At 38.6% G+C, this 24835-nt stretch overlaps 1 protein-coding gene across 1 annotated transcript in view; it reads right to left on the bottom strand.

Annotated features, from left to right (window-relative positions):
* Positions 1 to 24418, bottom strand: part of kcnd1 (potassium voltage-gated channel, Shal-related subfamily, member 1) — a 51246-nt gene extending 26828 nt beyond the window's left edge. Inside the window, exons 1-5 of the mRNA XM_055166127.1 lie at positions 24263 to 24418; positions 23640 to 23885; positions 22546 to 22821; positions 18491 to 18736; positions 16846 to 17036 (exon numbers count right to left, since the gene is read on the bottom strand). Of these exons, the coding sequence (XP_055022102.1) occupies positions 16846 to 17036; positions 18491 to 18736; positions 22546 to 22821; positions 23640 to 23885; positions 24263 to 24418 (1115 nt within the window). The remainder of the gene's footprint in view (positions 1 to 16845; positions 17037 to 18490; positions 18737 to 22545; positions 22822 to 23639; positions 23886 to 24262) is intronic.
* Between the last annotated feature and the right edge of the window lie 417 nt (positions 24419 to 24835).

Genomic DNA, 24835 nt, shown 5'->3' with positions numbered 1-24835 from the left:
TAATAAAACAATAAACTGGAAATTGTACGCATAAAACATCTCGTAATATAATATAAAGTTGTTCTGTAGTTACATTAAAATTATTAATTACAGTTACAAAGCACATCTTTATATATTTTTTACCTTATACTGTGCATTATGTAACATTTCTATGGAGATGTCAGTGGTCTGCTTAAAATGTTCCACAGTATGACATTAAAAAATACCTTAAAAAACACGCATTCTGACTGTGAGTGGCGTTGCACACAGATCTGACCTGTAACTTGGTCTGGTTTGGTCTTCATGAAGATTAGGGGTGTGCAAAAATATCAAAATATCAATATAAATTATATATCAAAATATCATATCGTTTAATGTAATGATACAGTATTGATATCATGGGCTGCTGTATCGATATATCGCCAAGAGTATTTTGGTATATTTTACAAAATTATTTTGTTACAGTAATACAGTTTTGTTGCTTGTTTATTGGAAGGAAACTTGTTTACATATTTGCTATTTTCACTGTTCTGAGGATTAATTATTATTATTTTTTTTTTTCATATTAATTTTGCACAACAAGTGGTTTAACAAAGACTTTTGGTATCACAGCCATGATTTATCCATGATTTTTTATTGAACCACCGAAACGAATCGAAATTATATCATATTGAATCATTAGTTCACTGTATCACCTCACACATCTGCGTGTGTGTGCTCACTTCCTGTCCCACCTGAGTTCACTCTTTTTATTAATCCTGTGAATATTTCCCAGAAGAATAGGCACAAGTTTATGACAGCGTTTTATGAGAAAGAGTCCAGACTCCGTCGAGATCAGCGCCGTAATGACTTTTATCAGCTGTGCACAACATTATGTTCCACTCGGATTAAACCAAAACAAATCAGGATTTCTAATTATTGCTTTGGTCCATAAATGCTGGAATGTTGCTGATAATCTGCAGCTGTCGATTTCAAAATAAAAGCCTTTCAGATGTGAGTGAACTGTTAGAAGTTTTATGTTGAAAGACTTATTTAAATCTTTACTGAAAGGATTTGTAACTTTTTCTCAGTAGGGTTTTCAAATGGATTTCATATTAGTTGTAATAATCATAACAACAACAACAACAACAACAACAGTATAACTAACCACAATTATTGACCACCAATAAGTTTAAAGGTCCTGTATTAAAACTGATTCTTGTGAGCTTTAAGTCATGTTAGAATGTAGGAAAACCTGGAGCTGTGTTTTGTTTCATTCACACATGTTTGAGTAAACCTTTATTATTAGTCTGTCCACATCTCCAAAGCTCAAAATGCTCTGTTCCACTTTGTGAAGGATGTAGGAGCTAGTGAAATATGTAGTGAAGAATGTAGAGCTACTGAAGGTGCTAGTGAAGGATCTAAGAGCTAGTGAAGAATGTAGGCGCTAGTAAAGGATGTAGGAGCAATGAAGGATGTAGTGAAGATGTAGGAGCTAGTAAGGATGTAGGAGCAATGATATAGTGAAGGATGTAGGAGCTAGTGAAGGGTGTAGTGAAGGATGTAGGAGCTAGTGAAGGGTGTAGTGAAGGATGTAGGAGCTAGTGAAGGTTGTGTGAAGGATGGAGCTAGTGAAGGTGTAGTAGTAGGAGCTAGTGAAGGTTGTAGTGAAGGATGTAGGAGCTAGTGAAGGGTGTAGTGAAGGATGCAGGAGCTAGTGAAGGTTGTAATGAAGGATGTAGGAGCTAGTGAAGGGTGTAGTGAAGAATGTAGGAGCTACTGAAGGTGCTAGTGAAGGATCTAAGAGCTAGTGAAGAATGTAGGAGCTAGTAAAGGATATAGGAGCAAATGAAGGATGTAGTGAAGAATGTAGGAGCTAGTAAAGGATGTAGCTAGTGAAGGATGTAGGAGCTGTGAAGGTAGTGAAGGATGTAGGAGCTAGTGAAGGGTGTAGTGAAGGATGCAGGAGCTAGTGAAGGTTGTAGTGAAGGATGTAGGAGGTAGTGAAGGGTGTAGTGAAGGATGTAGGAGCTAGTGAAGGTTGTAGTGAAGGATGTAGGAGCTAGTGAAGGGTGTAGTGAAAGATGTAGGAGCTAGAGAAGGATGTAGTGAAGGATGTAGGAGCTACTGAAAGATGTAGGCACTAGACAAGGATGTAGTGAATGATTTTGGAGCTAGTGAAGGTTGAAGGCTCTAAAGAAGGATGTAGGCAGTAGAGAAGAATGTAGTGAAGGATGCAGGAGCTAGAGAAGGGTGTAGTGAGGGACGTAGGAGCTAGAATGTAGAAGCTACTGAAGGTGCTAGTGAAGGATCTAAGAGCTAGTAAAGGATGTAGGAGCAAATGAAGGATGTAGTGAAGAATGTAGGAGCTAGTAAAGGATGTAGGAGCAAATGAAGGATATAGTGAAGGATGTAGGAGCTAGTGAAGGGTGTAGTGAAGGATGTAGGAGCTAGTGAAGGGTGTAGTGAAGGATGTAGGAGCTAGTGAAGGTTGTAGTGAAGGATGTAGGAGCTAGTGAAGGTTGTAGTGAAGGATGTAGGAGCTAGTGAAGGTTGTAGTGAAGGATGTAGGAGCTAGTGAAGGTTGTAGTGAAGGATGTAGGAGCTAGTGAAGGGTGTAGTGAAGGTAGGAGCTAGTGAAGGTGTAGTGAAGGATGTAGAGCTAGTGAAGGGTGTAGTGAAGGATGTAGGAGCTAGTGAAGGTTGTAGTGAAGGATGTAGGAGCTAGTGAAGGTTGTAGTGAAGGATGTAGGAGCTAGTGAAGGGTGTAGTGAAGGATGCAGGAGCTAGTGAAGGTTGTAGTGAAGGATGTAGGAGCTAGTGAAGGGTGTAGTGAAGGATGTAGGAGCTACTGAAGGTTGTAGTGAAGGATGTAGGAGCTAGTGAAGGTGGTAGTGAAGGATGTAGGAGCTAGTGAGGGGTGTAGTGAAAGATGTAGGAGCTAGAGAAGAATGTAGCAGCTAGAGAAGGATGTAGTGAAGGAAGTAGGAGCTACTGAAAGATGTAGGCTCTAGACAAGGATGTAGTGAATGATTTTGGAGCTAGTGAAGGTTGAAGGCTCTAAAGAAGGATGTAGGCAGTAGAGAAGAATGTAGTGAAGGATGCAGGAGCTAGAGAAGGGTGTAGTGAGGGACGTAGGAGCTAGCAAAGGCTGTAGTGAAGGATGTAAGCACTTGAGAAGGATGTAATGAAGGATGTAGGAGCTAGAGAAGGCTGTAGGAGCTAGAGAAGGATGTAGTGAAGGATGTAGGAGCTGGAGAAGGCTGTAGGAGCTAGAGAAGGATGTAGTGAAGGATGTAGGAGCTGGAGAAGGCTGTAGGAGCTAGTGAGGGATGCAGGGAACAGTTTGTAGGGGTAGGTCCCAGAGCAGGAGTAGTGAGTCTGCAGTGAGTGAATAATAGATGCAGTTTGTGTCTCCTTCAGTGAGCACAGAGTTCAGCTACACCACGACTCACTCAGGACACAGGGGGGCGGGGCCACTGAGGGGGCGGGGCTGCGCTCCACAACACTTTAAAACATGGATCTAAACCATGAAACAAACCAGCGCCTGAGGGTAGTCTGACAATGAACTACATTACCCATAGTGCCACTCTGATTTAGAGTCTTTGACATATCATGACAGCTTAAAGGGCCAATATTGTGCTATTTTCTGATCTATTTTATAATGTTGCTTCCTCTTCAAAAACCTAAATGGTGTTGTGATTTTTTTTTTTTATTCACACAGATTTAACACACAAATCCTGTACGTAGGCTGAGTTCTTTTCTCAAACAGGAAACACTCTTGTGAGGTCATGTGGTAATAAAGGAAGTGCTCCACTGTGTTTTTAAACTCCATAAACCTTCACTAGAATAATTTCATACATAATTTCAGACCTGGAATTGCCAATCTGTACTGAATTAAAAGTCAAATGTAGCTGTTGACTTTAAAACTATCAGAACATGACATCACAAGGTGGAACAGAACATTTTGAGCTTTGAAGAAGTAGACAGACTAATAATAAAGGATTACCGTAATTTCCGGACTATAAAACGCTACTATTTGTCACACAGTTTGAGCTGTGCAGATTAAACAATAATGCCGCTAATATACGGATGGATTATTTGTATCTCAACACAGCAGATGCCCACACAGCTTGAGTGCAGAAAGCGCCGCTGTTGTCATCGCACTAAAACAGTTTGTCATGTGATAAAATAAGTTATGGTGCTAAATTAACATTACTGAGGGGGATATGTTTACCCGTATGCATAAATGACAAGAAGAAACGTCTCAAACTTCAGTAGTCAGGCATCCATTCATATCTGATCGACACAACTAGCCTTGCCACCAGGAGAGCCTGCGATCTGCTGAATCCTTCAAGATACTAACATGCCAGACAGGACAGTGGCTCTTTCTGCAGGAGACATGCACAGAGTGATGTAGTCTCATAATCCCTCATAGATTTTTACGGGCTAAGGCCTCCAGGGGGCGAGACAGACAGGTGGAAGAGATGATACGCCGTGTACCATCTTTCTGTGTAACTATCTCAAGTTATATATAAACAAATGTGGCCTATATATGTATACTTTTTTTCTTTTCAAATTTAGTTGATGCTGCTTATATTCATGTGCGCTCAACGGTCTGGAATTTACAGTACTGAAATCAGGTATGTTTTTGATGAGGTAACAATATTCTAACATGACTTAAAGCTCACAAGAGTTAAATTTGCGTAATATATATGACCTTTAATGTCGTATTATGGAACATTCCAGGCAAAGCAATAACATTTCCCTGCATGGAGATAAGCAGACTCCCGGGTAAAGTGACATGATGCAGCTGTAAACGTTTAACAGTATTTAGCTACACAAGCCTTTTAGCTGGGGTGAGAATCACAGAGCAGTTTATCACTATTTTTACAACAGTGGGCTATTTGTACCTGCTCAAGCTGTTTGAGTGAATACATCAACTGTATTACATAATCAAGTTTCACCAGCGCTGAAACACTTAAGTGCTGTGAAATATATAAAAAAAAATTCATCCCGATATATGACAGAGCAGCCTGTGATATCCATTGATATTTCACTGTGACCTCACGTTGGGGTGCTCTACATGTATCCGTATGGTGGCATGTTCAGAGTTGCCATGGCGACACATTAGTAAACACTGCTACTAAAATTTTAAGAAAAAGCACAAAATTGATTTAAACTAACCCTGGGATGAATACGAGTGTTCATAGTCTTGTTTAGATGTTTGATTTTCAACAAAAAGTCGAGAGTTATTTACTGAAAAACTGTAGGCTCACGCTGCGACGGCAACTTTATTTATAATGCACTTTAAAAACCAAAGAGCTACAAAACAATTAAATAAGAAACAATAAAAACAATAAAACAACATATGACTAAAAACAGAATCTAATAAAAACAACAAAACATCATATGAATAAAAACAGAAACTAATAAAAAATAAAATAATGAAAATAATTATGTAAATAAATATAATAATGCTAACTAGATTATAGGGATGTAACAATATCCAAATCTCATGGTACGATATTTTCACGATATGCATCTCATGGTACGACATTTATTGCGATATTTTGAGGAGGCTGGTATAATTCTAGATGGGACACTTTTTTGCTTTTAAAATACCTTGACAAGATTTTGGTGTGAATTATTTACCTCATAACCCCAAGAATTCAAGTAAAAAAACAGATCTCTTCATGTTGTTTGCACTGAAATGAATCATGGGATATGTAGTTTCTGACATTCATAAGCTGTTGCTAAGCAAAGGAACTTATAATTTGATATATACTGTGACAGCCCACGATATTATTGTGAGACTTTTAACAATACAATATCACAATATTTCGGTTATTATGACAGATTATGACTGTAATTTTATGCGTGAGAAACTTGTTTAAGAGCACAATTCATCTCACCTGTAGTTCCAACTCTTCTGCTCTTTCTGGTCAGATTGTTTTAAAATAAAGCTCAGATTAAAGTCTAACAAGCTTTAGATAAAGCAGTGCCTGCAGTTAACATCACACCCCCAGGAGATCTTGATGATGTCAGCTGCAAAGTATCAATCCTGTATCACCAAAAAGTCACAAAATATAGGTATTTCATGATTTTCTCACTGTTCTATGGTTAGCTCTGTAAACTCTGTAACCTTTGACCTCATTTCTATTCAACTGACCACAAATTTCCTTTTTTCTTTGATATGACAATCATAAGCGATCTGGGTTAATCTGCTTTAGACCTGGTTTAGACCTGGTTTAGACCTGGTTTAGACCTGGTTTAATCCTGGTTTAGTCCTGGTTTAGCCTTGGATAAGTCCTGGTTCAGACTTGGTTCTCAGGTCAGACTCCTCTAACACAAAGATAACAATAGATGTGAAGACTAAAGGAGGAAGTGTTGTCCCAAAAGCATTAAAATGGGACACAGCAGCAGCAGGTACAGGTTTGACTGTTCTGGACCATGTCTGCAGCTCACCAGGACTAAACCAGGTCTAAAACAGGTGTGGAACAGGTCTAAACCAGGGCTAAACCAGGACTAAAACAGGTCTGAAACGGTATTAAACCAAAAATAAATCAGGACTGAAACAGGGCTACAATATGGCTGAAACAGGATTAAACAAGGACAGAAACAGGACTAATCCAAGACTGAAACAAGACTGAAACAGGACTGAACCAGGACTAAACCAGGGCTGAACCATGGCTACAATATGGCTGAAACAGGACTAAACAAGGATAGAAATAGGACTAAACTAAGACTGAAACAAGACTGAAACAGGACTAAACCAGAATTATAACAGGACTTAAACAAAAAAGGACTAAACCAGGACTATATCAGGACTGAAAGGTCTGAAACAGGTCTAACCCAAGACCGAACGAGAACTGAAACAGGGCTGACACAGGACTAAACCAGGATTGAAATGAGACTGAAACAGGACAAAACCAGAACTATAACAGGACTAAAACAGGAATAAACCAGCACTAAATCAAGACTAAATCAGGGCTCCCAGGGCAACCAGGACTGACCCAGGACTGACCCAGGACTAAACCAGCACTGCACCAGTACTGAGACAAGGCTCATTTCCATAAGCTCTTACTCCTAAATATCAAACTGACCAGTTACATAACTCTGGACTCCGTTTCCCATCATGCCCAGGGACTGACTCAAAATGTTAATCCAAAAATTAAACTGGTGCAGCAGATTCATATTTCAAACATTCAAAGTTTGTGAAATAAACAAATGTGGTTAGAATGTTATTTTTATCTCAACTTTTTATCTGAACTCTGTGTAAAATTTAAGTTTAATGACATCAGTGAACTTTAATTATTTCTTGTCTATAAGTCTAAATAAACAATTTTGGGGCTTTAAGGGCCCAAATTACGTTATTTTCTAATCTATTTTATAATGTTTTTTCCTCTTCACAAACATACCTGGAGTTGTGTTTTGTTTCATTCATTGACTAAAAGCTCACAATTTTACAGAATAAATGAGTTTTAAAGGAACTGTATGCAGCCTGCCCTCTGTTTTAAAAGAGGTACTACAATCACAAGTGAAGCTGGGTTGCCCATACTTAAACCTGCAGATTTTTTCCAGAATTCCTTCATTGAGCTGCAGAAGTTGCACTAGCACTGACTAATGCTTGTCTGTAGGTGCTGGGTTTAGTGAGTAAGGACTCAGACCAGTATTGTGAAATTGTAAAAATAAGCTTTGAGATGGTATAACATGCTTTTACAGAGTGACCAAAAATGAAAAGGTCTAAATAAAGGTCTGACACAGCCTAGAAGCTCGCACCTTTTGGAAGACGTCCAAAAACATGAAGAATTATATATGCTCCACTGCCCGTTTACTGGAACAGATTTCAATGAACACAGTGAGCTTTTTTGGAGGTTAAAGGTCCTATATTACACAAAATTCACTCTTGTGAGCTTTAAGCCATGTTATAATGTTTTTACCTCATCAAAAACATACATGGAGTTGTGTTTTGTTTCATTCACACACTGAGTAATCCTGCATTATTAGTCTATAGGAATGTAACGATAGCCAAATCTCTAGGTATGATATTTTCACGATATACATCTCACGGTACGATATTTATTGCGATATTTTGTGGAGCCTAACAAAACTGTGAATATGCTCCTTTTTTTCTTAAAATACCTTGTCAAAGACTTAATTCAAAGTACTAAGATTTAATAGTGCTTAGAACTGTTATTTCTTCATGTAGTTTGCACCAAAACAGAGCAAAGGATCATGGTCTATGTAGTTCCCTCTGTTTTTTTTGGCTATTGCTGCTCCAAAACAATGAATTTAAGCAAAGAAACTTGTGATTTGATATACTGAGAGACTTTTGACGATACGATATCACGATATTTTGGTTATTGTTACACCACTATTAGTCTCTCTACATCTCCAAAGTACAAAATGATCTGTTCCACCTTGTGATGTCACCAACCGGTAATTTCCAAGTTAAGTGCTCCTTTTACCTTCATTTCCAGGTCTGAAAGTAACCAAAGGACTGTAGTGAAGGTGTACGGAGTTTGAAACATGGTGGAGGACTTCCTGTATTACCACATGAGTGTTTTCTGTTTAAAAGAAGAATTCAGCCTAAATATTTGTATGTATGAATGCAACAAAACTCAACTCCAGTTTTTTGTTTGTGATGAGGAAACAACATTATAACAGGTCAGAAAACAACGTAGTATAGAGCGCTGAAAAAAAACATCTCTTCATATCTTTAGTTGTAACATTTTAACAACATAAAACATGTAAAGCATATATTTTTGTTTAAAGTAATGAAGTAGTGAAACTGTAAATGTAAAATCAGCGTGCCAGTTCTGCTGCTGGCTGTGATGTGACCTGCGTTTCATCTGCTCTGTTATTGCTCTGTGCTCTGTAGTGTTTGTGTAAATACTCTCTCAGACTAATAAAGAGCCCCGGATAAGACGGGAGCAGCTCACGACGCCTTTTATCTCCACACAGTCATCATTAGTCACATTCAAATCAGGGGCTTAAAGCTTCGTTTAGCTCTGTTTCAGCTAATTCCGATGATTACTTGGGAGAAGCTTCAAAGTGGATGTAGTTTTATTTTCTATTCATTTTGGCAACAGTTAGGATTCAGTGAGCATTCATAATTTAAGGATATCAATGGTGTGTAAAAGGAGGGGCGCAATTTTGTTATAATGTGCAAAAAATGCAAAAAATAAATCTATTACTGCCCCCTTGAGGGAGTCTGTCTTATCTCACAATGGGACAGGATCTTTCTTTCACACATCAAGAGCTAACACCTGTACAATGTCCTGAAAATGTCATTAAAGTTTAAAACCCAATCACTCATTTTTAACTAGGACTGTGCACTGGATCTTATCTCTCAGGTAATTAGTTTTGTAGAAAGAAACTGAAATAATTTATAAAAAGAAATTCCACCGTACTGGTCCACTGCCTGACACAGATTTAAAGAGGCACTTTTCTGGTGTAGGGTCCGCCACCTGCGTTCTACAAATTCCACATGAGAGCTTTAATTCTGAATAAAATAATTTAAATCTGAATAAAAATGAATTCCGATTTAAAAAGACCATATAAACACTTAATTCCTAATGAAAATGATTACCATATTTTTCGGACTATAAGTTGCACCGGAGTATAAGTTGCACCAGCCAAAAAATGCGTAATGAAGAAGAAAAAACGCATATATAAGTCGCACCGGATTATAAGTCGCACTTTTTGGGGGAAAATTATTTTATATTCTTCATCCTCGGTGTCACTTCTGAGCAATTCCCATAGAACTATAATAAATTAATACAGATTGATGATATTTCCACGACCTCCGGAGGTAAACGGAGTGCCGCTTCCTCTTCTGCGTAGCTGTCATCACACTCATCAGTTCCAGTTAGAATTATTCCGGCCTTTATGAATCCCAGCAGGATGGTTTTGGTTGTCAGTGACGTCCAGGCTTTATCGATCCATTGATTTTAAGTAAAGTTGCATGGCACACCCGCCCAGTTACCGTGAAGCTGTGTTCTCCAACCCTGCTTTCCGCCAGTGCCTCACAAGTTTCGCTCTAAATTTTCTTTCTGCTGCTCGATAACCATTATCGGCTGAATATTTCACTACTTGCAGCAGGACAACGGCTTTTTCTGCAGGAGACGTGTGCAGTAGAGTGAAGTGACAGTGGTATAGGAGGAATAGGAGTAGCAGATACTGACACACAAACCTAGAGCATTGTCTCACGGCTGTCAATGTGAAAACTTTAATATATAAATCACACCGGAGTATAAGTCGCAGGACCCAAACCATGAAAAAAGTGCAACTTAGAGTCCGAAAAATACAGTATGTAAGTGGATGCAATTATCGTCAGAAAGACTGTGAAAAAAGTTTGTATCATGTTTGTGTCCGTGGTATAATGACAAACCAAGATGACACAAAAGCCGGTAGCAGCTGAAGTGTGTTTTCTTCTGGTCGACGTAAGTACGTTTGTGCGCTCTCTGTCCAATCAGAACCGTTCCCGACCTTGCTTTGTATGTCTAGTACATGTGAAGAAATTGACAGTACAGCTAACTTTGAACTTAACCCGCTCTACATGATCCTGGTGAATTTATTTTGCTATTTTGTCCGTAAATAAATTCTTATTCCTAAAATGGACCTGGCTCTAAATTCGTTTCTCAAACCACTATCCTCGTGAGCTTCGTTTGACGTCACACTCCCTTATGCCGGACATACACTGTGAGATATTTTCAATTGTTTCACTCAGCACCAGCTCAAACTGTACGAACAAATCACAGAGTTTTAAAGTTCATCACTCATGATTCATGTTCTCACACTATACAAACTACTTCAACACTTCTTGCGACCTATGATTGCCGATCGGGAGCTGGTCGGGAGGTATTAATCGGTTCTTGTTACCCCATGTTTACTACACGAAGCACGACGCACGATTAAGTGAAAACTCGGCCTGATCCCAAAACCAGTTGCACGAATAAAAAAACGGCACAGAAAGGGCCAAAAATCACACAGTGTACTCCCAGCTTTAGTCTGCTTCTTTATGCAGTCTATGATCTGAACCAACACTAATTTTAGCGAGGCCTCTATACCCATCTGTATTAAATAATATAGAGTCTACAGAATGCTGTGATGTCATCTGAAACCCAGCTATAGCCTCGGTCCTGCCCTGAGCACAGACTGAGAGCTACAGAACACTTCAGCTCCTCATTATTTATAAAGAGCAGCCATTTCCTCTTCCTCTTCGACAGAGACACCGGGACTGACACAGGCTGGTGGAGTGCGCTTTAAAAAAAACGACAAGAACATAATTATTATAATGCATTCGTTTTATAAAGTTGGGTTGCTTCTTAGTCCTGTCACGATTAGGGATCCAGCTTTCTCTGTCTCTCTTTCTGTTACTGATTTCGACACTTTGGCTTCAAGTATCTCAAATTATTTTTTTTATTTCCTATTTCCTGGTCGACAATTTATCACAAAGTAACCACAAAACATCTTTATAAAAACACAAGTTCAATATTATGTGGAGTTTTGGGCCAACATTGCCCAGTAAATCCACCAATTTATAGACCAAAATTAGATCAACTGAAGCTCGACTGAGATCGACTGAACCAATATTTTGGAATTTGGATCAATCAAAATTTTCAATATCGCAGCCAATATCCAATACCATAGTTTCATATCAGTTTATCCTTCATCATAAGGTAACAAACTTTGAAGTATATTGTGGTCCAAAGTGAGAAAAATTATCTGATGAAGGCTTTTTTGCCGGAAAAAAAAAAAGCTTTTGGACACTGGCCATCTGAGTGTGCTATGCATTTTTTACTTTTATAATACATTTTGAAGTACCATATATTGTTGAAGAAAATACACTAAAAACGCTAAAACTAATTTATGCCACTGACACAATAACTACAGCAGGGTTATCCCCAAAAAACTATTCTAAATGTTAAATATAGAATATAGTTAAAGGAGCAAGTTTTCTGCTGGAGGGTCTGCCACCTGCTTGTCTCCATGCAGATGTTTTCACTTTGCCATGAATGTTCCATGGTACATTAAACACATCTACTGTATCTTGTGTTTATTCATTACAGGTGTTTCTATTGTTTAAAAAGACAATAACAGCGTTGCCTCTCCACAGATCTGACCAGTGATGTAGCCTGTACACTATTGGTCAAAAGTTTTAGAACACCCAAATTTTTCCAGTTTTTAATTGAAATTCAAGTCGTGTAAGTCCAATGAAGAGCTTGAATTGGTACAAAGATAAGAACTGAAGAGTCAGAGGTAAAAAAAAAGATAACAAAACACAAGTCCACGCTCTGCCAAAATTACCTCAGGAAAAAAGAACAAGATGGTAAAGCTTGAAGACATGGAGTGTCCAGCACAGTGTCCAGACTTAAACCCCATCGAGCTGGTTTGGGATGAAGTGGACAGAAGAGTGAAGCAACCTACAAGTGCCACACATTTATGGGAACTTCTGCAACAGACTTGGGAAGAACTTTCTGAAGAATTTTTTTATTTCTGTTGTAAAATGCCACGAGTGTGTTCAGCTGTTTAATCTGCAAAAGGTAGACACTTTCATGAATCAAAAGTTTAGAATTGATCAACAGTAAACAGTAAAAAAAATGTGTGGTGATTTAAAACTTTTCACCAGTAGTGTCGTCTCGCTCGAGATAAATAGGTTTAATCTCTACCGTGGAACATTCTGGACAAAGCAACAACATCTCCATGGAAACAAGCAGGTGACGGACCCTCGATCAGAAACCAAACCAAGTTACAGGTCGGATCTGTGGAGAGGCAACCCCGCTCACAGTCAGTATACAAGTATTTTTGACCTATAAAACCACCTGCAATTGGATAAATGTAAGGTAGAGCTGTTTAATGTCATACTGTGGAACATTCCAGGCAGAGCAATGCCATCTCCATAGAAACAAGCAGGTGAAGAAAAGTTACAAAATGCACCTTTACATCTGATCATAATACTGAAAAAATACCAAAAAGTTCATTGCTAGCACAAAGAAAAAGTACTATAATAATCCATGTATCATTCGTTCATTTGTTTTTCAATATAAAACCAAAAATACAAAAATGTAAAAACAGCTGTTTTCTTCATTATTTCTCTCCAAAACCAAAATGAAAAAAAAACAAAAAAAAAACAGATGATGATTAATTGTTTCAGTTTTTGATTTTGTGTTTAAATGAATAATGGATATGGAATGGTTTTCCGTTTCCATGACTTAAACTACGATGCCGGACTTTTATGCCGCATACGGACTGAACCAGGTCCAGGACCAAACCAGAACCAGACCAGGACTGAGACCAGGACTTAGACCAGGACCAGGACTGAGATGGGGACTGTGGCCGGGACCAGACCAGGACCAGACCGTGATTGAGACCGGAACCAGACCAAGACTGAAAACGGTTTAGTCCTGGTTTAATCCTGGTTTAATCCTGGTCTAGTCCTAGTGAAATTCTGGTTTAGACCTGGTTTAGTCCTGTTTTAGGCCTGGTTCAGTCCGTATGCAGCACAAAAGTCCAGCATCGCAGTTTAAGTCACAGAAACAGGAAACAGCCGTTATTAGTTTTTTCCATTATTAATTTAAACACAAAATCAAAAAATTTAAAACGAATCATTATCCGTTTTTTTCATTTTGGTTTTGGAGACAAATAATGAAGAAAATAGTTGTTTTTTCTTTTTCTTATTTTTGATATTATATTGGAAAACAAATGAACGATACATGGATTTATGATTTATGAACACTGACATCCAAAATGCATTGTTCTAGCTGACATATATTGAAGGATAAATCAATATAGTAATTATAATTTTCTTTCTTCAGTACTGTATGATATCCTGGTAAACCCACGCGTTTTATTTTAGTCCAACAAGTTCAAAACAAAACAAATGAACAGCTCCACTCATTCATAGTAAACGCCCAAGGACTTGACAACAGGACGCGTTGCCAATAATGGGAACTGAACCACAAACCTTCTGCCCACTGGGATAATCGACAACAGCAGACGCTCAGAGCCGAACTAGTCACAGTAACAGTCTGTGACCTCGAATTTGCAGTTTTGGTGGCAAACAGAAGATGGGGGAGATGTTACAGGAACGTTATCAGAAATAATGATGGTGGGGAATATTGAGTGTAATGATCTGATGCGCGTAGGCGTTCGAAGCGTGTGAAAAACATGATAAAAACGGCACAAAGACACAGCTGTTTCCATGACGACGGCTAACAGCTCCAAAAGCACATGGCCCGACTGCAACGCATTACATATACTCTTAACTAGTCACAGTTTAATGGTGATATTGTTTAGTGGTAATATTCATTTCTTGTCCTATATTACACAAAACTGACTCAAAATTGAGCTTTAAGACACGTATAATTTTGTTACTAGGGATGTATCGATATCCAAATCTCTCGCTACGATATTTTCACGATATACATCTCACGGTACGATATTTATTAGGGATGTAACAGTAACGGAAACATTGTGATATCGTATCGTCAGAGTTCTCACAATAATATCGTGGACCATCACAATATATCAAATTACAAGTCTCTTTGCTTAAATTAAGAGTTATGGCGCGGCAATAAGCTAAAAAAAAGACAGAGGGAACTACATAGACCATGATCCTTTGCTCCATTTCAGTGTAGACTACAAGAAGAAATAACAGTTCTAAGCACTTTTAAGTCTTGTTCTTTGGATTAAGTCTTGTCAAGGCATTTTAAGAGGAAAAAGAAGCATATTAACAGTTTTGCCTCCACAAAATATCACAATAAATATCGTACCAAGAGATTTGGATATTGTTACATCCCTAATCGTGAGACTCCCCACCATATTGTGAGCTTTCCCACGATATCGCAATAAATGTGAGATTCATACGTAACGATATCGTATTGCAGGTACACTAACAAAACTGTGAATACAGTAAGTTATTTCCTTTTAAAATGCCTTGATAAGACTTATCATAATCCAAACAATTAAGATTTAAAAGTGCTTATAAAAGTTATTTCTTCATGTATTTGGCACTGAAATGAAAGCAAAGAATCATGGTCTATGTAGTTCCCCTCTGTTTTTGTAGCTGTATTGCTGCACTATAACTTAAGAAACTTGTAATTTGATATTTGTGTAGGTCCCTAGTTATTACCTCCTTAAAAACAGACCTGGAGTTGTGTTTTTTTTCATCCTCACATGTTTGAGTAATCCTTAGTCTGTCTAGATCTCCAAAGCTTAAAATGCTCCACCTTGTGATGTCATGAAGCTGTAGTTTTCAAGTTAACAGCTCCTTTTACCTTTTACCTTCAGTAGAAATGGCCAATTCAAGTCTGCTAGTGAAGTGGATATCTGACTCCTGAAACTCAATGGCAGCAGATGGTTCTTGGTTTTATTTCTCTCGATCACCTGATGTGTCGGCTTCATCATAAAGACAATATTTTTAAGAAGACTTGGGAACCTTTTTTGATGTATACTGGCCTTGAGATTTCAACTATTATGAATAGGGTATTTACATTTTGAAACGGGTGTATCTGTGTCTAATATATGAATGGGCCAATGTTTGTTTTGTTTGTATTGTTATTATTTTGTTGATTATTTTGTTTAAATTAAAAGGCAATAAATATATATGCAAAAAAAAAAAAAAAACAAAAAAAAAAAAGAAAGAAATGGGCAATTCTGGGACTGAAATCATCCAAATGACTGTAGTGAAGGTGTGTGGAGTTCTTCCTGTATTACCAAATGACATCACAAGGTGGAACAGAGTGTTTTCTGTTTAAGAGAAGAACTCAGCCTAAATAAGCAGGATTTGTGTGTTAATTAAAGATGTGTGAATGAAACAAAACACAACTCCAGGTGTGTCTGTGATGAAGAAACAATATTATAACATAGATCAGAAAATAACGTAATATGGGCCCTTTAAACCAAGTCCAAATAACATAATATAGCATCCTGGAAATTTGCTGGTATCAGAATTTTAAAAAGCACACTGACAAATGAAAAGTTTTAGAAGTACCAGCTCACAACTTTCAGAAAAAGTAGAAAAATTTAGCTAAATTACGTGGGATTGGATTCTGTTATACTTCATTGTTGATTCATAGTTTCTTGTGTTTCAAATGCAACAGTCGCATCAGATATCAACAAATCAATCCTCCAAGAGAATAACGTTTCTTTCTATCTCCACGATCTACAAGACAAATCACAATGTAATTCAAATAGTAGTTTGAATGGACGCGATCAACAAATCTCAAAGTCTGAAATTTTAGTACCATTATCACAAATAATAATAAAAAATCTTGCATAAAAACGTCTAACTGTCTAGTTTAGATCTGTACAATGTTCTGAAATGTGATTCTTGTATTAGTTTATCAGTTCATATTTCGGAGTTTGGTCAATTCTTCTGGACTGGTCTTTAAAATGTGAACTTTGAAACAAACATCGCAAAGCAAATCACGATCACAATGTTTGTCAGAATCGGATCTTTTTCCCAAATCGTGCAGCAATATATTTGATCTTAAAGGTACATTGTGTAACTTTTCTGGAGGTCTGTCAAATGCTTTTATACCTTTCTATCTTCATGGAGACCAAACCAGAAGTTACAGGTCAGATCTGTGGAGAGGCAGTCCTGCTCATGCCTGTTTTTCTAGGTATTTTTGAGCTATAAAATCACCTGTAATTTAATAAATATAAGGTAGAGCAGTTTTTAATGTCACACTGTGGAACATTTCCAGGCAGGCCAATGACATCTCCATAGAAACAAGCAAGTGACGAACCCACAACCAAAAAGTTACACAGTGCACCTTTAAAAAAATAAAATAAAAAGAAAAACGTAAAATAAAAAGTACTGGGAGTTTCAAAAATATGTTACACCGACATTGTAAATCTAAATTGAGGGGTACTGACCCGAGCGTTGTCATGGTGACGATGGTGTACCAGAAGGAAGCAGGGATGGAGGTGAAGTCCGAGCCCTTGGTGCCCTTCTCGGCGTAGAACATGACGGTGGCGAAGATGATGATGGCCATGGTGAGGGAGAAGAGGAGGAAACCCAGCTCAGATGCACAACTCTTCAGGGTGTATCCCAGAATCCTCAGGCCCTGTCAGGAGAGAAAAACGTCATCAACAACATCATTAACTTAAAGGTGCACTCTGTAACGTTTTGGTTGGGAGTCTGTCATCTGCTTGGTTCAATGGCTATTTCATTGCTCTGCTTAGAATGTTCCACAGTATGGCTTTAAACAGCTCTACCTTACATTTGTTCAGTTATAGGTGGTTTTATGGGCCAAAAATACCTAGAAAAACAGGAATTCTGACTGTGAGCAGGGTTGCCTCTCCATAGATCAGGCCAGTAACTTGGTCTGGTTTGGTCTCCAGGAAGATAGAAAGTTTAAAGTTTAATTCCATACTGTGAAACATTCCAAACAAAGCAATAACATTCATGGAGAAAAGCCTCTGACAGACCCTCCACCAGAAAAGTTACACAATGCACCTTTAAAGAGAGTAGGGTGCTATTTCAGTTTGGTCTGAGGGGTTAGGGATGTAATGACTTTGGTAATTTTGTGATACTGCATTAAGTAGTTTGATATTTGAATCATCCAGGGTCTTTACTTCTGTGTAAAAAGATGTATTTTGTAAGCTTCAGACAAACTGGCAACAAACTATTTGCTAACAACTGATTAATTATTTGGCACCACAATTTGTTAGACATTCAATATTTACTACTTACTATATCTTCACTGAGGGATGGTGAAGTTGGGGCTATCCGTCTAACTTTCTAATCCTGAATATAAAAAGGACTTCAATCCACAGAGTGTAGATTTTGACATCTTGATTGTTTGGATGAGATAAGAGTTAGTTGTTAAGAAAAGACAACACATTTCTTTGTAATTAACTTAAAATAGGGCTGTAAGATTCAGCACAATTAGCAAATTGTAGAACTAGGGATGGGACAAGCTCTCATCCCACGTTGTTGTGCACACACGACGAAAATTATTGTCTAAATTGTCAACGTTGCATCTCCTCAGAAGCTGTAGTTCCAAGAGCCATTCAATAAAGAATGGTGAGGCCAAAACGTGTCAACTGAATACCACAATTTATTCAAATAATATCAAAATCTAAAGTTTTTAATGTCCGTTTCTATTCTCATGGTCCCAATCTTGTCTTGTCTCGTCTTGTGAAGATTATGTCTTGCCCCAAGTAAAGACGGCAACTATTTAAGTAACTTTATTTCCTCTGTAAACAACCAAATATCCTGTGTTATGCTGTATAAAACCAGCCGATTAGACTTCTACAAACATGTTCAGAAGTGCCTTATTTTAGCAGTTCATATTTCTTCTGTCAAATGTTACCACAGGGTGTATCATAACTTTTCAGGATGAGCAAAAAGTTACATATTGCACCTCTAAAATGTAAACTTTAACATTTAAATCATGAAAACTTTAAATCTATTTGTAATTGCAATGCTTGTCAGAACCATTTCATATGACCCAGCAGTCCCTCTTGGTAGTTCATCACACAGCACAATGAGATGATGTTTTGCACACCGTCCTACCTGTGAATGCCGCGAGAACTTAAATATCCGGAACACTCTGAAGACCCTGAGAGTGACGAAGGCGCCGCTCACGTCCTCGTTCTCCGGCATCACCAGCCCGATGTAGTACGGCATGATGGCCACCACGTCGATCACGGACATCACCGAACGCATGAACTTACAGCGGCTCGGGGCGGCGAAGAGACGCATCAGGTACTCGAAGGTGAAGATCAGAACGCAGGCGGTGTCCATGCAGAAGAAGGCCAACTGGTACATACAAGATACATGGTTATTTATTTATACTGCAGTGTTGCATTCATTTAAGCCCATAGCACTGATCTGGTTCAACAAAGGGCTGTGCAAATAAAAACATTTAAAGGGTCTATACAGCGCTATTTTATGATCTGTGTTATAATATGTTATACCTGGAGTTGTGTTTTGTTTCATTCACTCATGTTTAACACACAAACCCTGCATATTTAGACTAAGTTAGGCCGTGTAAACACTCTGTTCCACCTTGTGAAGTCATGTGGTAATACACTGCTGTGTTTTTCAGGGTATCCCCAGTTTTGACTACCCCAAATTAAAGATTTGTTTAAAGACCTTTTTAAGACCACTTAAATGAACATTAAGACCAACACCACACCCATTATAATAATAATAATGACCAACCAACTACTAAATCTAGAATCTAAAAGCCACTGTGGATTAAACCCACACTTCCCCATGATCCATCCAACATCTTCCTCCACAGTACTGATTGTTTACTCATTGCTGCCGGCACCAGAAACCGAAGTATTGTTTACGCATACTCCAAATTAGATGTTCATTCATGTTATGAGATTTCATGTTGTTTGTCGGTTGAGTATACGAAAAAATAGGCTGAAATTGAAGACCTTTGTGAAAAAAATAAGACTTGGACAAAGTAATTTAAGACTTTTAAGGCCTTAATTTAGGAACATGAAATTTAAGACCTGTTTTTAGAGTCATACCTCTTTACTAGAATGTTTTGGATCATTTCAGCCCAAGAATTGCCTATCTCTAGTTCAACTAAAGCAAAAAGGAGCTGTTAACTTGAAAACTACCACTTCATGACATCATAAGGTGTGAATGAAAACTCTTAAAGGAGCACTATGTAGCTTTTCTGGGCGAAGGTCTGCTATAGATGTTATTGCTTTTCCTGGAACGTTCTACAGTTTTGTATTAAACTAATCTATCTCCATAAAGACAAGCAGGTAATATCAGCAGGCCAAGTTACTGCAGGGTCATAACTATAGAGAGGAGATACTGCTCACAGTAAGAATGCATGGTATTTTTAAGCAATATAAACACATGGACCACACACCCGACAAGTTACAGACTGCACCTTCATTCATTATTTTGTCGTATCACCAGACCTGTCACGATACTTACTATATCGACTTAGTACAAGTTAGACGGAGCAGTACTTTTTGGGTGTCAATATTTATTGTGTGTACTTTTTCTTTGTAGTAGTGGTGAACTTTTTCATATTTTATGGTACTACGATAAAATATGAAAGGTAGAGGGTTGAATACTAACAACTAAAGTGTTTCATTCTGTTATTTATCTGTTGCAACTCTTGTTTTTAGAATAGTTTTTTGGGGCTAATCCTTAGATTTAGACGAACTTTATTGATCCACAAGGGAAATTATTTGGACACAGTAGATCATCACAATAAATATAATAACAAAGAGCAAACAAAATATATATGTAAGTCTAGTCTAGTCTAATCCTGCTTTAAGATAACTGTGTCAGTGGTATAAATTAATTTCAGTATTATCGTTTATAAGCTATATTTTCTTATTTTAAAGTTCCATATTCTGACAGGTTTACATATCGCCGAGTTCAATATTTGTACATTTTGCTTGAGGGTAATTCTCATGAAAATACCACATATAATCTTTACAAAAACACTGACTGCTCCCATTCACGATGAAGCTATCAGCACTTTCTATAATTTGAAAACAAGCAATGGCTCTTTTCTTCTTCTACTGAGCACTTAAAGCACTTTACACCAAGGAACCATTCTCCCTTTACTCTCACATGCACTCACTCATACACAGGCACTGGAGGCATGGACGGTCTCAATAACACATTGTAAGTGCTATAGATTGCTGAAGATATTCTCTACACAGCTGCTGCCGTTTTGTCCTTGGGCAAGACACGTAACCCACCTCGTCCCTAGTGTCTGCGTACACTGGTGTATGAATGTGTGTTTGTGAATAGGTGAATAACTTCTTGTTGTAAAGCTCTTTGAGTGTTTTAAAGGGGGAAAAGTGCTGTATAAAAATATGACCTTTTACCGCTATTGTTAAAAAGCATAGGCTGTAAAGGCAAAATAAAGTTTGTATCTATAATGAGTCGTAGAAGTTGTTTATTCACCCCAAATATTACACAGAAAAAGTATTTGTGATAAAGACTGACCCCCAAAAATAACTACTGCTCCGAAGGTTGCCGGTTCACATCGCTCTCGACATAAACATAATTGGTTGAGCGGTCAAATCCACTGACCCACAGGTTGACAAGTGTGATTCCAGCTCCCACAGATGAATGCTGTCATTGTGTCCTTGGGCAAGACACTTAACCTACCTCGCCCCCAGTGTCTGCGCACACTGGTGTATGAATGTGTGTGTGAATGGGTGAGTGGTTCCTTGTTGTAAAGTGTTTTGAGTGCCTTGAAAGTGGAAAAACGCTATATAAAAGTGTGACCATTACCATCTACAATGAGTCATAGAAGTTGTTTATTCACCCCAAATATTACAAAGAAAAAGTCCTTGCAATAAAGGTTGACCCCCAAAAAGAACTGTATAAAAATGGGACTAAACACAAACTCCTCCCACAAAAACATTTCAAACAGAGTTGTTAAACTGGGCAGTACCCGGAGGACTAAAGAAAAGGGTGAGGAGGGAGGAGAGGCGGGGTGTAGACATATGCACCCTAAAAAGTAATATCTAGGCAAGTTAAAATGACTTAAAATGAGGACATTTTACTTTATTTGAGTCAATTCAACTTGACAAGTAAAATTATCTACCAATGGATTAAGTGTTTTTTTTTCTTCATTCAAGGAACATTTGATTTTTGTTTCTTATTTTAAGTGCAGAGAGTTGTTGTTTTTCTTATTTTAAGTGTAGCAAGATGTATTTTCGTATTTTATGTACAAAAAGTCTTGTTCCACTGGTAGATAATTTTAGCCAGGCTGGCACCACCTAGTGCCTACTCCACTCAATTTAATTTCTCTCTAGCGACTAGGTCAGGAATCAGAATACACTAGACAATTTGCAAAAACCTCGGAAGTGCGAGTTCTGGCACCAGCCAATCATCGAAGAGCCATACATTCTGAGTTGGCAACGATTCCCAAGATCGAGGATTTAAAGCCGGAACATAGAGAATGTTTTGTGAATTTTATTAAGAGGAGAGACGTTATTGTCCTTCTTCCTACGGGATTTGGGAAAAGCTTAATATACCAGTTAGCCCCGTTAGAGGCACATTACATACATCATGACCAAATAGCAGCAATTGGTTAAATGCAAAAAGTACCCGCCTACGGTCGAGCGAACAAATCCTAATGCTGCGAGGTTAGACGGTTTCCACAAAGTGAAACCATCTGGTGAATCAGGCTATTTTACTTGTCAGTGAAATCATCTTTACCTTTTAACTTTCTTAATTCAAGTCATCTGAACTTGGTTAGATTTTACTTAACTCTAAACACTTCAAACTCCACTCCTGTTTGGTGTCACGTAACAGGCTGCTTGAAATTGCAAATTGAGTCCACAGAAGGCACAAACCTACATAGTAAATCTAGTCTAATAATCACAGTGTTAGGCCAATAGACTGTATACAAGTAAATACGTGGATTAATGGAGTGTGACGACCTATAGCGTTCAACTCCAGTCAAATGAAGTTTATGAGAGAGAGAATTTGGAGCAGAGTGCCATATTAGGAATAGGAATGCTTGGCCTAATGGTTTTTAAAGTGCACTAACCCACTTTGCATTGCCAGTAGTGGGGATCGAACCTCCAACTTTTTAGTTAGTCTGAACTTCTAACTAGCTTTACCTGGTACTTTTCTCCACACGGCAGCTCCTTCACGCTTCCTTTGGGCGGTCGGCAGGGCACAGTCTCCACAATGTTGGCGATGACGGACACGGCGATGAAGAAGCCGGTGACGTAGTAGAAGACCAGAGCCATGGTGGAGGTGTGTGGGTTCTCGAAGGCCCTCCAGAGGCGCTCTCGTTGGGTGCTGTCGGGGGGCAGGGGGGCGTCAGCTCCCTCTGTCGCCTCCGTGTCCTCCGCCAGACGCTCCTGGTTCTCCTTCTTACGGTCACGGTATTCCTGCAGGCACACAGGAAGGATCAGTAGTGCAGACAAATCAATTTAATTAGACAAAAGTAAATAAGTAGGCACAGTATGGCCGAGTGATATGACAATATAAAACTGAGTTGTGATGAGTCTGTAATCTGTCTTTAAATGCTCTCTATGGGTTTCAGAATGATGAGAAATAAACTATAGATATACTTTATAAGCAGGTCTTGAGGTCAAAATATGCCCACTGTCTGCTGTCTGTGTCTAAATATAACAGTTTATTATCTAAGAACCAGAAAGTGTGACTGCAGGATGTGGAAAATGCTGTCTACCTTAGTTATGCTCTGAGTGAGTAACAGCCAATCACAGTAAGGTGTGAACATTAGAATGAGCATTAGTTATTATCTCCTACAGGCAACATAATCAATATTAACAATCTGGAACAGCTCTCGTTGAAAGCGTTTAGAAAATGCCAATATTTGAATCTGATTGGTCAAAGTGTCACAACAGAGGGACAAGCTGAAAACTATCTAACTTTTGTAACATCCAGTTGAGAGAAAAGCAAATCTTTCCTGTCAACAAAACACTTCCTCTGCACGTTTTTCACAGCCAAAATAGTCGGTATTGACACTAAAATAGGCGGAAGTACGTTTGCACACCTTTGGCTTCTGCACAAACCTCAGTGCTGCTCTGTGATTGGTTGCCATCCACCTGTCTGGTCCTATCGCACCAGCGGGGGTCAAGATGGATTTTCATGAGTTCGTGAACTCACAAATATCGTGAGAATATATCTTGCTGTGCAGGATTATCTGAAAACCAACAGTTAAACCAAATAATCTCACACGTACCTCCATGCAGCAGTCCCCAATGATCTCTGGGACGATCCCGTAGAAGGCCAGCTCCTCGTCGAAGGCCTGGATGCACTCGTGACGCGGATAGTGCAGTTTTCCAGTTCGGTAAAAGTTTAGAATGTGCCGGAACATCTCAGGATCCCGGTCAAAAAAATACTCCTGAGTTTCCTCATTAAAAAAGAACTCCTTTTCCGACGAGCCCAACAGAGTGTCAGGATACCGGTCCAGAGTGTTCTTCCAGGTCTGAGGAGAGAGACCTGGGTTAGTCCTGGTTAAAGTGTGGATGTGATCTGGTTAGGTTTTGGTTTAGAACAAGGTTAAACTGATTTTGTCCCAGTTTAGTCCAGGTTTGGTCCAAATGGTCACAGTAACACTGTTTCTTGTTTATTTAGACTTGAGTTAGACCTGGTTTAGTCCAGTCTAGTCCTAGTTTAGTTCTACTTTACTCCATAGTCTGTAACACAAAAATAACTTGAGATGATCTGAATTATTGATGACTGTTAGGTAACGTCTCTGAGACAAACAGAGCGTTTAGTAGCATGTGAGCAAGTCTCGTGGAAAATATTGACTTCAAACTAAACACAAAATCACTTTTAAAATCATTTTGGAATCTTTTTTACCTGGAAACGCACTCCGCTGACGTTGACGTACAGGATCTCGTCAGACTTGGAGGAGTTGTCCACGGGAGGTTTGGGCATGGACTTCTTGGCTAGAGGCAGCCAGCCCACAGCAGCCGCCCGGGCAAAGGGCAACCAGGTGGCTACTCCTGCCGCCATCACTGCTCCAGAGGTGAGGGGCAGAGGACTGAGACCAGAGCAGGGGAAGGGGTCAGAGAGAAGGGGTGAGGAGGGGGATTAGGAGCTGGGACTGGACATGTCTGAAAACACATCAGAGTAGAAATATAACACAAATCAAAATGGATTCTTGTGAGCCTTAATACATGTTATAACATACATGGAGTTGTGTTTTTGCTTCATTCACACATGTTTGAGTAGCTCTTTATTATCAGTCTGTCTACAAAATGCTCGCTTCCACCTTATGATGTCATGTAGTGGTAAATTCCAAGTTAACAGCTATATTTTACCTTTAGTTCAGTAGAGATTGGCTATTCCAGGGCTGAAATTATCCAAATTATTTTACTGAAGTTGTATGGAGATTAAAAATACAGTGACTCTTTTATGCCAACATGAAAA

The sequence above is a fragment of the Boleophthalmus pectinirostris genome, unplaced genomic scaffold, assembly GCF_026225935.1.
Source record: "Boleophthalmus pectinirostris isolate CB_2022bp ecotype Guang Dong unplaced genomic scaffold, ASM2622593v1 HiC_scaffold_8, whole genome shotgun sequence".
Taxonomy (NCBI): domain Eukaryota; kingdom Metazoa; phylum Chordata; class Actinopteri; order Gobiiformes; family Gobiidae; genus Boleophthalmus; species Boleophthalmus pectinirostris.
Note: the sequence above shows the minus strand (reverse complement) of the source record. Positions and strands in the feature narration are given on the sequence as shown.